Here is a 14,928-nt window from a genome sequence, read left to right on the forward strand (position 1 = left end):
GGTATGTACGGCAGGACCAAATCAGAGAGATAGGTAGGAGCAAGCCCATGTAATGCTTTGTAGGTTAGCAGTAAAACCTTGAAATCAGCCCTTGCTTTGACAGGAAGCCAGTGTAGAGAGGCTAGCACTGGAGTAATATGATCAATTTTTTTTGGTTCTAGTCAGGATTCTAGCAGCCGTATTTAGCACTAACTGAAGTTTATTTAGTGCTTTATCCGGGTAGCCGGAAAGTAGAGCATTGCTGTAGTCTAACCTAGAAGTGACAAAAGCATGGATTAATTTTTCTGCATCATTTTTGGACAGAAAGTTTCTGATTTTTGCAATATTACGTAGATGGAAAAAAGCTGTCCTCGAAATGGTCTTGATATGTTCTTCAAAAGAGAGATCAGGGTCCAGAGTAACGCCGAGGTCCTTCACAGTTTTATTTGAGACGACTGTACAACCATTAAGATTAATTGTCAGATTCAACAGAAGATCTCTTTGTTTCTTGGGACCTAGAACAAGCATCTCTGTTTTGTCCGAGTTTAATAGTAGAAAGTTAGCAGCCATCCACTTCCTTATGTCTGAAACACATGCTTCTAGCGAGGGCAATTTTGGGGCTTCACCATGTTTCATTGAAATGTACAGCTGTGTGTCATCCGCATAGCAGTGAAAGTTAACATTATGTTTTTGAATAACATCCCCAAGAGGTAAAATGTATAGTGAAAACAATAGTGGTCCTAAAACAGAACCTTGAGGAACACCGAAATTTACAGTTGATTTGTCGGAGGACAAACCATTCACAGAGACAAACTGATATCTTTCCGACAGATAAGATCTAAACCAGGCCAGAACATGTTTGTGTAGACCAATTTGGGTTTCCAATCTCTCCAAAAGAATGTGGTGATCGATGGTATCAAAAGCAGCACTAAGGTCTAGGAGCACGAGGACAGATGCAGAGCCTCAGTCCGATGCCATTAAAATGTAATTTACCACCTTCACAAGTGCCGTCTCAGTGCTATGATGGGGTCTAAAACCAGACTGAAGCATTTCGTATACATTGTTTGTCTTCAGGAAGGGATTTTTGAGAGGAATGGAAGATTCGATATAGGCCGATAGTTTTTTTATATTTTCTGGGTCAAGGTTTGGCTTTTTCAAGAGAGGCTTTATTACTGCCACTTTTAGTGAGTTTGGTACACATCCAGTGGATAGAGAGCTGTTTATTATGTTCAACATAGGAGGGCCAATCACAGGAAGCAGCTCCTTCAGTAGTTTAGTTGGAATAGGGTCCAGTATGCAAGCTTGAAGGTTTAGAGGCCATGATTATTTTCATCATTGTGTCAAGAGATATAGTACTAAAACACTTGAGCGTCTCTCTTGATCCTAGGTCCTGGCAGAGTTGTGCAGACTCAGGACAACTGAGGTTTGGAGGAATACGCAGGTTTAAAGAGGAGTCCGTAATTTGCTTTCTAATAATCATAATCTTTTCCTCAAAGAAGTTCATGAATTTATCACTGCTAAAGTGAAAGTCATCCTCTCTTGGGGAATGTTGCTTTTTAGTTAGCTTTGCGACAGTATCAAAAAGGAATTTCGGATTGTTCTTATTTTCCTCAATTAAGTTAGACAAATAGGATGATCGAGCAGCAGTAAGGGCTCTTCGGTACTGCACGGTAACGTCTTTCCAAGCTAGTCGGAAGACTTCCAGTTTGGTGTGGCGCCATTTCCGTTCCAATTTTCTGGAAGCTTGCTTCAGAGCTCGGGTATTTTCTGTGTACCAGGGAGCTAGTTTCTTATGAGAAATGTTTTTAGTTTTTAGGGGTGCAACTGCATCTAGGGTATTGCGCAAGGTTAAATCGAGATCCTCAGTTAGGTAGTTAACTGTCCTCTGGCGTCCTTGGGTAGGCAGAGGGAGTCTGGAAGGGCATCAAGGAATCTTTGTGTTGTCTGTGAATTTATAGCACGACTTTTGATGGTCCTTGGTTGGGGTCTGAGCAGATTATTTGTTGCAATTGCAAACGTAATAAAATGGTGGTCCGATAGTCCAGGATTATGAGGAAAAACATTAAGATCCACAACATTTATTCCATGGGACAAAACTAGGTCCAGCGTATGACTGTGACAGTGAGTGGGTCCAGAGACATGTTGGACAAAACCCACTGAGTCGATGATGGCTCCGAAAGCCTTTTGGAGTGGGTCTGTGGACTTTTCCATGTGAATATTAAAGTCACCAAAGATTAGAATATTATCTGCTATGACTACAAGGTCCGATAGGAATTCAGGGAACTCAGTGAGAAACGCTGTATATGGCCCAGGAGGCCTGTAAACAGCAGCTATAAAAAGTGATTGAGTCGGCTGCATAGATTTCATGACTAGAAGCTCAAAAGACGAAACGTCATTTTTTTGTTGTAAATTGAAATTTGCTATCGTAAATGTTAGCAACACCTCCGCCTTTGCGGGATGCACGGGGGATATGGTCACTAGTGTAGCCAGGAGGTGAGGCCTCATTTAAAACAGTAAATTCATCAGGCTTAAGCCATGTTTCAGTCAGGCAAATCACATCAAGATTATGATCAGTGATTAGTTCATTGACTATAATTGCCTTTGAAGTAAGGGATCTAACATTAAGTAGCCCTATTTTGAGATGTGAGGTATCATGATCTCTTTCAGTAATGACAGGAATGGAGGTGGTCTTTATCCTAGTGAGATTGCTAAGGCGAACACCGCCATGTTTAGTTTTGCCCAACCTAGGTCGAGGCACAGACACGGTCTCAATGGTGATAGCTGAGCTGACTACACTGACTGTGCTAGTGGCAGACTCCACTATGCTGGCAGGCTGGCTAACAGCCTGCTGCCTGGCCTGCACCCTATTTCATTGTGGAGCTAGAGGAGTTAGAGCCCTGTCTATGTTGGTAGATAAGATGAGAGCACCCCTCCAGCTAGGATGGAGTCCGTCACTCCTCAGCAGGTCAGGCTTGGTCCTGTTTGTGGGCGAGTCCCAGAAAGAGGGCCAGTTATCTACAAATTCTATCTTTTGGGAGGGGCAGAAAACAGTTTTCAACCAGCGATTGAGTTGTGAGACTCTGCTGTAGAGCTCATCACTCCCCCTAACTGGGAGTGGGCCAGAGACAATTACTCGATGCCGACACATCTTTCTAGCTGATATGCACGCAGAAGCTATGTTGCGCTTGGTGATACTCTGACTGTTTCATCCTAACATCGTTGGTGCCGACGTGGATAACAATATCTCTATACTCTCTACACTCGCCAGTTTTAGCCAGCACCATCTTCAGATTAGCCTTAACGTCGGTAGCCCTGCCCCCTGGTAAACAGTGTATGATCGCTGGATGATTCGTTTTAAGTCTAATACTGCGGGTAATGGAGTCGCCAATGACTAGAGTTTTCAATTTGTCAGAGCTAATGGTGGGGAGCTTCGGCGTCTCAGACCCCGTAACGGGAGGAGTAGACACCAGAGAAGGCTCGGCCTCTGACACCGACCCGCTGCTTAATGGGGAAAACCGGTTGAAAGTTTCTGTGGGCTGAATGAGCGACACCGGTTGAGCTTTCCTACAGCATTTCCTTCCAGAAACCATGAGAAAGTTGTCCGGCTGCGGGGACTGTGCCAGGGGATTTATACTACTATCTGTACTTACTGGTGGCACAGACGCTGTTTCATCCTTTCCTACACTGAAATTACCCTTGCCTAACGATTGCGTCTGAAGCTGGGCTTGTAGCACAGCTATCCTCGCCGTAAGGCCAGTACAGCAACTACATTTAGAAGGCATCATGTTAATGTTACTACTTAGCTTCGGCTGTTGGAGGTCCTGACGAATCGTGTCCAGATAAAGCGTCCGGAGTGAAAAAGTTGAGGAAAAAATAAATAAATATATGAAAGGTAATTAAAAAGTGAAAACCGTAAAGTTGTCAGGTAGCAAAATAGGTTGGCAACAAAAAGCACAGCAACTCGAAAACAAGCCTGCAAGTTGTGACCGGAAATGACGTCAAATGGAGAGAAAGAGAGAGAAAATCAACTCATCTCATCCAATAGGGAAACTGCGACAGTACATCGACAGTACATCGACAGTACATCGACAGTACACCGTGGATAACTACTTGGGAGGAAACAGAGAGCTGTGGGTTTGTCAGCACACTACATTGCTGCCTGCCACAAGATGAGGGACAGTGTCTGACAGACCAACCAACCCGTACATGTCCTCTATGCTTATTGTTATTGTTCAATGTATGGATATTTTGACCCTTGGTTATTGTTGTTACTGTTGTCCCATTGCCAATTTTGATTCTTATTATTTGAATATTGTAAATATCAAAAGTAAGCTTTGGCAATATGTACATTGTTATGTCATGCCAATAAAGCAAATTGAATTGAATTGAGAGAGAGAGAGAGAGAGAGAGAGAGAGAGAGAGAGAGAGAGAGAGAGAGAGAGAGAGAGAGAGAGAGAGAGAGAGAGAGAGAGAGAGAGAGAGAGAGAGAGAGAGAGATAAAGGGAGAGAGAGTGACAGAAAAAGAGAGGAAGGAAAGTGATATAGTGAGGGAAACGCAGAGAAAGGGAGGAAAGAGAGAGTAAAGGGGGACAGAGAGAGAGAATAGAGGGAGAAGGAAGGAGATATGATTGGATGAAGGAGTGATCTGAAGTGCTTTTTAAATAGGGGTTAATGCAGAGGGTTCACTTACTTACAGACAGATGCACATGTGGCATTAAGGCTGAGTCGTCTGCTTAGATCACACACACACACACACACACACACACACACACACACACACACACACACACACACACACACACACACACACACACACACACACACACACACACACACACACACACACACACACACACACACACACACACACACACACACACACACACACACACACACACACACACACACACACACACACACACACACACACACACACACACACACACACACACACACACACACACACACACACACACACACACACACACACACACACACACACACACACACACACACACACACACACACACACACACACACACACACACACACACACACACACACACACACACACACACACACACACACACACAGAGAGTGGCGCACACATGCACACACACACACACACATATACACAAATGCACACACAAGCAAACACACACGCACGTTTGATTCATGATTTGGGCATGAATGACCTGAACCATCTCTAACTCCATCAGTTGGAAAATCATTTGAGCGTTTCAATGTTCCAAATGTTAAATACGCAAGTGTATACGCATGCGCATGTGTGTGAGTGTGTGTTGGCACGTACGTGTGTGACTGTCTTTGTGTGCCTGCATTGTGTGGATTGACAAACAAATAAATACAAATCTGCAAAATAACAATACACAGGAGTATGGAAATGTAAGAGGATTGGGGACAAATCAAGAGTGACAGAAAGCACCGCTGCAACACAGAAAATGAGGGATTAATAGTGACATGTCACAGAGAGAGGAGAGGAGAGAGAGAGAGAGAGAGAGAGAGAGAGAGAGAGAGAGAGAGAGAGAGAGAGAGAGAGAGAGAGAGAGAGAGACAGAGAGAGAGAGAGAGAGAGTAGGGGAGAGAGGGAGAGAGTAGAGAAGAGAGAGTAGAGGACAGAGAGAGACAGAGAGAGACAGAGAGAGAGAGAGAGAGAGACAGGAGAGAGAGGAGAGAGTAGAGAGAGAGAGAGAGAGAGAGAGAGAGAGAGAGAGAGAGAGAGAGAGAGAGAGAGAGAGAGAGAGAGAGAGAGAGAGAGAGGAGGGAAGGAGGGAGGAACAGGTGACAGAGATGTGAGAGATGCTCCACAGATGATCAACTGTGGCAGATGTACAGGGAGAGATGTAGACGGAGTGAATAGAAGAATGAGAGTGTGACAGAGAGAGTGACAGGTGAGACAGAAAGACATAGAGTGAACAAACGAACAGGAGTGACAGTGACAGAACCAGTCAGAGAAACAGTATATGAGTGATAGAGGAAGTTAGCCTGATATTTGTGTTAGTTTGTTTAGAAGGATGAGTGAAGCCGGAAGCATCTTAACCCTGGAAGACATCCCTGAAGGAAGGTTGGAGAAAAAGGTAAGAGTGTGTGTGTGTGTGTGTGTGTGTGTGTGTGTGTGTGTGTGTGTGTGTGTGTGTGTGTGTGTGTGTGTGTGTGTGTGTGTGTGTGTGTGTGTGTGTGTGTGTGTGTGTGTGTGTGTGTGTGTGTGTGTGTGTGTGTGTGTGTGTGTGTGTGTGTGTGTGTGTGTGTGTGTGCGTGTGTGTCATTTATGAAGTAGAGTCATTTAGACACTCCAATCATATCCATCTCCCGCAAAACAAAGCTCATCGCCTTATTTGAAATGCCAAGCCAATGATTCCATGAAAATGGTCATCTCCGTTAGGGTCATATACCGTGATGGAACATTTCCCATAATGCATTCCTTAATCCTTGTTCGACACTGAATTGTTCTGTGTTTGTGTTTAAAGCTAGAATGTTCATCTGAAACAATAACAAAGTGTATTCCCTGTTTCGTTAAAAAGGGTCGGTGCTGGAGAAATGTAACTACTCTCAAATTCATAGACAGAGCTATGGATGCAGGGGACTGAGAGTTCATAACATAACAATTAGGGTTGAAACCATATTTTGAGGCTGTTTGTTTACAATTATGTTGTTGAAAAACAGAGTCAACAAGCTTACTTTGGGTTCTGATGGGGTAAGACAGTTGAACTGAGCTCATGGCATTTCTAAGTTATTCCTCATCAATCACTGGGTATAAAGTATATCATTACTTTAAACATCCCAAAACGGATGTGGAACTTAAGGATTAAGAAACATCCTGTTTTTATCCTGTTTTAATGCATGAAATAACTTAGCAACTTCTAGTACATTAGTATAGTGCCCTACTGTGAGTCTTCTAGTACATTGGTATAGTGCCCTACTGTGAGTCTTCTAGTACATTGGTATAGTGCCCTACTGTGAGTCTTCTAGTACAGTAGTATAGTGCCCTACTGTGAGTCTTCTAGTACAGTAGTATAGTGCCCTACTGTGAGTCTTCTAGTACAGTAGTATAGTGCCCTACTGTGAGTCTTCTAGTACATTGGTATAGTGCCCTACTGTGAGTCTTCTAGTACAGTAGTATAGTGCCCTACTGTGAGTCTTCTAGTACATTGGTATAGTGCCCTACTGTGAGTCTTCTAGTACAGTAGTATAGTGCCCTACTGTGAGTCTTCTAGTACAGTAGTATAGTGCCCTATTGTGAGTCTTCTAGTACAGTAGTATAGTGCCCTATTGTGAGTCTTCTAGTACAGTAGTATAGTGCCCTACTGTGAGTCTTCTAGTACAGTAGTATAGTGCCCTACTGTGAGTCTTCTAGTACAGTAGTATAGTGCCCTATTGTGAGTCTTCTAGTACAGTAGTAAAGTGCCCTATTGTGAGTCTACTAGTACAGTAGTATAGTGCCCTATTGTGAGTCTTCTAGTACAGTAGTATAGTGCCCTATTGTGAGTCTTCTAGTACAGTAGTATAGTGCTCTATTGTGAGTCTACTAGTACAGTAGTATAGTGCCCTATTGTGAGTCTTCTAGTACAGTAGTATAGTGCCCTATTGTGAGTCTTCTAGTACAGTAGTATAGTGCCCTACTGTGAGTCTTCTAGTGCAGTAGTATAGTGCCCTATTGTGAGTCTTCTAGTACAGTAGTATAGTGCCCTATTGTGAGTCTTCTAGTACAGTAGTATAGTGCCCTATTGTGAGTCTTCTAGTACAGTAGTATAGTGCCCTATTTTGAGTATTCTAGTACAGTAGTATAGTGCCCTATTGTGAGTCTTCTAGTACAGTAGTAAAGTGCCCTATTGTGAGTCTTCTAGTACAGTAGTAAAGCACCCTATTGTGAGTATTCTAGTGTAGTAGTATAGTGCCCTATTGTGAGTCTTCTAGTACAGTAGTATAGTGCCCTATTGTGAGTCTACTAGTACAGTAGTATAGTGCCCTATTGTGAGTCTTCTAGTACAGTAGTAGTATAGTGCCCTATTGTGAGTATTCTAGTACAGTAGTATAGTGCCCTATTGTGAGTCTACTAGTACAGTAGTATAGTGCCCTATTGTGAGTCTTCTAGTACAGTAGTATAGTGCCCTATTGTGAGTCTTCTAGTACAGTAGTATAGTGCCCTACTGTGAGTCTTCTAGTGCAGTAGTATAGTGCCCTATTGTGAGTCTTCTAGTACAGTAGTATAGTGCCCTATTGTGAGTCTTCTAGTACAGTAGTATAGTGCCCTATTGTGAGTCTTCTAGTACAGTAGTATAGTGCCCTATTTTGAGTATTCTAGTACAGTAGTATAGTGCCCTATTGTGAGTCTTCTAGTACAGTAGTAAAGTGCCCTATTGTGAGTCTTCTAGTACAGTAGTAAAGCACCCTATTGTGAGTATTCTAGTGTAGTAGTATAGTGCCCTATTGTGAGTCTTCTAGTACAGTAGTATAGTGCCCTTTTGTGAGTCTTCTAGTACAGTAGTATAGTGCCCTATTTTGAGTATTCTAGTACAGTAGTATAGTGCCCTATTGTGAGTCTTCTAGTACAGTAGTAAAGTGCCCTATTGTGAGTCTTCTAGTACAGTAGTAAAGCACCCTATTGTGAGTCTTCTAGTACAGTAGTATAGTGCCCTATTGTGAGTCTTCTAGTACAGTAGTATAGTGCCCTATTGTGAGTCTTCACTCACACCTACTACATAACTGAAGGCTATATACTTTCTATATCAGAACATACAGCACTGTCAGTTAACTCTCTGTGTGGGTCCTGTATCAGAACATCAGTTAACTCTCTGTGTGGGTCCTGTATCAGAACATCAGTTAAACTCTCTGTGTGGGTCCTGTATCAGAACATCAGTTAACTCTCTGTCTGGGTCCTGTATCAGAACATCAGTTAAACTCTCTGTGTGGGTCCTGTATCAGAACATCAGTTAACTCTCTGTGTGGGTCCTGTATCAGAACATCAGTTAACTCTCTGTCTGGGTCCTGTATCAGAACATCAGTTAACTCTCTGTCTGGGTCCTGTATCAGAACATCAGTTAACTCTCTGTCTGGGTCCTGTATCAGAACATCAGTTAACTCTCTGTGTGGGTCCTGTATCAGAACATCAGTTAACTCTCTGTCTGGGTCCTGTATCAGAACATCAGTTAAAATCTCTGTTTGGATTCTGTATCAGAACATCAGTTAACTCTCTGTCTGGGTCCTGTATCAGAACATCAGTTAAACTCTCTGTGTGGGTCCTGTATCAGAACATCAGTTAACTCTCTGTCTGGGTCCTGTATCAGAACATCAGTTAACTCTCTGTCTGGGTCCTGTATCAGAACATCAGTTAAAATCTCTGTTTGGATTCTGTATCAGAACATCAGTTAACTCTCTGTCTGGGTCCTGTATCAGAACATCAGTTAACTCTCTGATTGGGTCCTGTATCAGAACATCAGTTAACTCTCTGATTGGGTCCTGTATCAGAACATCAGTTAACTCTCTGTGTGGGTCCTGTATCAGAACATCAGTTAACTCTCTGTCTGGGTCCTGTATCAGAACATCAGTTAACTCTCTGTCTGGGTCCTGTATCAGAACATCAGTTAAAATCTCTGTTTGGATTCTGTATCAGAACATCAGTTAACTCTCTGTGTGGGTCCTGTATCAGAACATAAGTTAACTCTCTGTCTGGGTCCTGTATCAGAACATCAGTTAACTCTCTGTCTGGGTCCTGTATCAGAACATCAGTTAACTCTCTGTCTGGGTCCTGTATCAGAACATCAGTTAACTCTCTGTGTGGGTCCTGTATCAGAACATCAGTTAACTCTCTGTCTGGGTCCTGTATCAGAACATCAGTTAAAATCTCTGTTTGGATTCTGTATCAGAACATCAGTTAACTCTCTGTCTGGGTCCTGTATCAGAACATCAGTTAAACTCTCTGTGTGGGTCCTGTATCAGAACATCAGTTAACTCTCTGTCTGGGTCCTGTATCAGAACATCAGTTAAACTCTCTGTGTGGGTCCTGTATCAGAACATCAGTTAACTCTCTGTGTGGGTCCTGTATCAGAACATCAGTTAACTCTCTGTCTGGGTCCTGTATCAGAACATCAGTTAAAATCTCTGTTTGGATTCTGTATCAGAACATCAGTTAACTCTCTGTCTGGGTCCTGTATCAGAACATCAGTTAAACTCTCTGTGTGGGTCCTGTATCAGAACATCAGTTAACTCTCTGTCTGGGTCCTGTATCAGAACATCAGTTAACTCTCTGTCTGGGTCCTGTATCAGAACATCAGTTAACTCTCTGTCTGGGTCCTGTATCAGAACATCAGTTAAACTCTCTGTCTGGGTCCTTTATCATATAGTATCATGAACGTATCTCCATCTCTGTCTGTGTGTCTTTACCCAAGACACATACAGGTCAACGTTCGTCTGTCTTTGTCTCCTTCTCCAGGACAGATGTGCTACCTTAATTTGACCCTGCTTCTCACAGCAGGAAACTAATCCTGCAGCAACAGGAAATGTATTAGGAAATGGACATGTGTAGGGATTGATACATTTCAGTGGAAATTACAAACTTTAGAAGCCTTTTAAAACCTTGAATACACTACAATTTGCATTTTGCTGAGCAGGAAAATGATCTGGTCGCAGTTGCAAATGAGAACTTGTTCTCAACTAGCCTACCTGGTTAAATAAAGGTGAAATAAATAAAAAAAATGTAAAAAAATCTGGGACAACAGAGTGATCAAATCAACATAGCGCATCTGTATATTCTAACATCGCAGTCTGAGTGTCTTTACCTAGGACATACACTGTATCCTAACCATCTCTTTATCTCCCCATCTGAGTGTCTTTACCTAGGACATACACTGTATACTAACCATCTCTTTATCTCCCCATCTGAGTGTCTTTACCTAGGACATACACTGTATCCTAACCATCTCTTTATCTCCCCATCTGAGCGTCTTTACCTAGGACATACACTGTATACTGATTCACATACGTCTCTGTCTCTGTCTCTGTCTGTCAGGGCTCCATCAAGAAGAAGATAGAGAAGTTGAGGAGATGGAGCTCATGCAGCATAAAGAGGCCTTCTAAGAAGACTAAGACCAGAAGTCTGTCCTCCGCTACAGAGGCACCAGAGGAGACCTGGGGGCTCAAGACCCCCGAGAGGAGGAGGCTCAAACCCATCATCGCCTCCGTCTTCGGACAGGTATAATACTGGTACAGGTGTAGTGACTCAACTGTTGGAGTCTTTACCCGGGGGAGTCCTTACCTGGGGGAATCCTTACCTGGGGAGTTCTTACCTGGGGAGTCCTTACCTGGGGGAGTCCTTACCTGGGGAGTCCTTACCTGGGGAGTCCTTACCTGAGGATGTCCTTACATGGGGGAGTCTTTACCTGGGGAGTGCTTAACTGAGGAAGTTCTTACCTGGGGGAGTCTTTACCTGGGGGAATCCTTACCTGGGGGAGTTCTTACCTGGGGGAGTCCTTACCTGGGGGAGGCCTTACCTGGGGGAGGCCTTACCTGGGGGAGTCCTTACCTGGAAGTGTCCTTACCTGGGGGAGTCCTTACCTACAGACGTCCTTGCCTGAGGAAGTCCTTAAACTGGGGGAGTCCTTACCTTGGGGAGTCCTTACCTACAGACGTATTTACCTGTGAGAGTCCTTACTTGGGGGAGTTTTTATCTGGGGGAATCCGTACCTGGGGAGTCTTTATCTGGGAGAATCCGTACCTGGGAAGTCTTTATCTGGGGGAATCTGTACCTGGGGAGTCTTTATCTGGGGGAATCTGTACCTGGGGAGTCTTTATCTGGGGAAATCTGTACCTGGGGAGTCTTTATCTGGGGGAGTCCTTACCTGGGGGAATCCGTACCTGGGGGAGTTTTTATCTGGGGGAATCCGTACCTGGGGAGTCTTTATCTGGGAGAATCCGTCCTGGGAAGTCTTTATCTGGGGAATCTGTACCTGGGGAGTCTTTATCTGGGGGAATCTGTACCTGGGGAGTCTTTATCTGGGGAAATCTGTACCTGGGGAGTCTTTATCTGGGGGAGTCCTTACCTGGGGGAATCCGTACCTGGGGGAGTCTTTATCTGGGGGAATCTGTACCTGGGAAGTCTTTATCTGGGGGAATCTGTACCTGGGAAGTCTTTATCTGGGGGAATCTGTACCTGGGGAGTCTTTATCTGGGGAGTCCTTACCTGGGGAATCCGTACCTGGGGAGTCTTTATCTGGGGAATCCGTACCTGGGGAGTCTTTATCTGGGAGAATCCGTACCTGGGGAGTCTTTATCTGGGAGAATCCGTACCTGGGGAGTCTTTATCTGGGGAATCCGTACCTGGGGAGTCTTTATCTGGGGGAATCTGTACCTGGGGAGTCTTTATCTGGGGGAGTCCTTACCTGGGGGAATCCGTACCTGGGGAGTCTTTATCTGGGGGAATCCGTACCTGGGGAGTCTTTATCTGGGGAATCTGTACCTGGGGAGTCTTTATCTGGGGGAGTCCTTACCTGGGGGAATCCGTACCTGGGGAGTCTTTATCTGGGGGAATCCGTACCTGGGGAAGTCTTTATCTGGGAGAATCCGTACCTGGGGAGTCTTTATCTGGGGGAATCTGTACCTGGGGAGTCTTTATCTGGGGAGTCCTTACCTGGGGGAATCCGTACCTGGGGAGTCTTTATCTGGGGAATCCGTACCTGGGGAAGGCTTTATCTGGGGAATCCGTACCTGGGGAGTCTTTATCTGGGGGAATCCGTACCTGGAGGAGTCTTTATCTGGGGGAACCCGTACCTGGGGGAATCCGTACCTGGGGGAGTCTTTATCTGGGGGAACCCGTACCTGGGGGAATCCGTACCTGGGGAGTCTTTATCTGGGGGAACCCGTACCTGGGGGAATCCGTACCTGGGGAGTCTTTATCTGGGGGAATCCGTACCTGGGGGAGTCTTTATCTGGGGGAACCCGTACCTGGGGGAATCCGTACCTGGGGAGTCTTTATCTGGGGGAATCCGTACCTGGGGAGTCTTTATCTGGGAGAATCCGTACCTGGGGAGTCTTTATCTGGGAGAATCTGTACCTGGGGAGTCTTTATCTGGGGGAGTCCTTACCTGGGGGAATCCATACCTGGGGAGTCTTTATCTGGGGGAATCCGTACCTGGGGGAGTCTTTATCTGGGGGAACCCGTACCTGGGGAATCCGTACCTGGGGAGTCCTTACCTGGGGGAATCCGTACCTGGGGGAGTCTTTATCTGGGGGAATCCGTACCTGGGGAAGTCTTTGTCTGGGAGAATCCGTACCTGGGGAGTCTTTATCTGGGGGAATCTGTACCTGGGGAGTCTTTATCTGGGGGAGTCCTTACCTGGGGGAATCCGTACCTGGGGAGTCTTTATCTGGGGAATCCGTACCTGGGGAAGTCTTTATCTGGGGAATCCGTACCTGGGGAGTCTTTATCTGGGGGAATCCGTACCTGGAGGAGTCTTTATCTGGGGGAACCCGTACCTGGGGGAATCCGTACCTGGGGGAATCCGTACCTGGGGAGTCTTTATCTGGGGGAATCCGTATCTGGGGAACCCGTACCTGGGGGAATCCGTACCTGGGGGAGTCTTTATCTGGGGGAACCCGTACCTGGGGGAAACCGTACCTGGGGGTGTCTACCTGAGGGAGTCTTTACCTGGGGGAGTCCTTACCGGCGGGATTCCATACCTGGGGGTGTCTACCTGAGGGAGTCTTTATCTGGGGAGTCCTTACCTGGGGGATTCCATACCTGGGGTGTCTACCTGAGGGAGTCTTTATCTGGGGGAGTCCGTACCTGGGGGATTCCATACCTGGGGGTGTCTACCTGAGGGAGTCTTTATCTGGGGGAGTCCTTACCTGGGGGATTCCATACCTGGGGGTGTCTACCTGAGGGAGTCTTTATCTGGGGAGTCCTTACCTGGGGGATTCCGTACCTGGGGGTGTCTACCTGAGGGAGTCTTTATCTGGGGGAGTCCTTACCTGGGGGATTCCGTACCTGGGGGTGTCTACCTGAGGGAGTCTTTATCTGGGGGAGTCCTTACCTGGGGGATTCCATACCTGGGGGTGTCTACCTGAGGGAGTCTTTATCTGGGGAGTCCTTACCTGGGGGATTCCATACCTGGGGGTGTCTACCTGAGGGAGTCTTTATCTGGGGAGTCCTTACCTGGGGGATTCCGTACCTGGGGTGTCTACCTGAGGGAGTCTTTATCTGGGGGAGTCCTTACCTGGGGGATTCCATACCTGGGGGTGTCTACCTGAGGGAGTCTTTATCTGGGGGAGTCCTTACCTGGGGGATTCCGTACCTGGGGGTGTCTACCTGAGGGAGTCTTTATCTGGGGGAGTCCTTATCTGGGGGATTCCGTACCTGGGGGTGTCTACCTGAGGGAGTCTTTATCTGGGGAGTCCTGCCTGGGGGATTCCATACCTGGGGTGTCTACCTGAGGGAGTCTTTATCTGGGGAGTCCTTACCTGTTCCGTAGGGGTCCTGAGGGAGTCTTTATCTGGGGGAGTCCTTATCTGGGGGATTCCGTCCTTGTCTACCTGAGGGAGTGCTGACCAGATTACTTTCAAGGCATTTAGTTGTAGGTCACTTGACTTGTGACAGTCCTTATATGTCTGTGACTTCTTTACTGTTGGTCTGTTTCTGTACCTTTGGGTTTCTTTACTGTTGGTCTGTCTCTGTACCTTTGGGTTTCTTTACTGTTGGTCTGTCTCTGTACCTTTGGGTTTCTTTACTGTTGGTCTGTCTCTGTACCTTTGGGTTTCTTTACTGTTGGTCTGTCTCTGTACCTTTGGGTTTCTTTACTGTTGGTCTGTCTCTGTACCTTTGGGTTTCTTTACTGTTGGTCTGTCTCTGTACCTTTGGGTTTCTTTACTTGTGACTTCTTCCAGTCTGGTTTCATCTGGTTGTATAGAAACGTAGTTGGAGCACTCTATTGTGATAATATT

General features: G+C 45.6%; 1 protein-coding gene across 1 annotated transcript in view; it reads left to right on the forward strand.

Moving 5' to 3' along the window:
* The first annotated feature begins 5,819 nt into the window (after window positions 1-5,819).
* Window positions 5,820-14,928, forward strand: part of LOC124013196 (calcium-binding protein 2-like) — a 48,900-nt gene continuing 39,791 nt past the window's right edge. Inside the window, exons 1-2 of the mRNA XM_046327426.1 lie at window positions 5,820-6,074; window positions 11,003-11,185. Of these exons, the coding sequence (XP_046183382.1) occupies window positions 6,012-6,074; window positions 11,003-11,185 (246 nt within the window). The 5' untranslated portion in view covers window positions 5,820-6,011. The remainder of the gene's footprint in view (window positions 6,075-11,002; window positions 11,186-14,928) is intronic.

Source organism: Oncorhynchus gorbuscha, linkage group LG24 (genome assembly GCF_021184085.1).
Source record: "Oncorhynchus gorbuscha isolate QuinsamMale2020 ecotype Even-year linkage group LG24, OgorEven_v1.0, whole genome shotgun sequence".
Classification (NCBI taxonomy): Eukaryota; Metazoa; Chordata; class Actinopteri; order Salmoniformes; family Salmonidae; genus Oncorhynchus; species Oncorhynchus gorbuscha.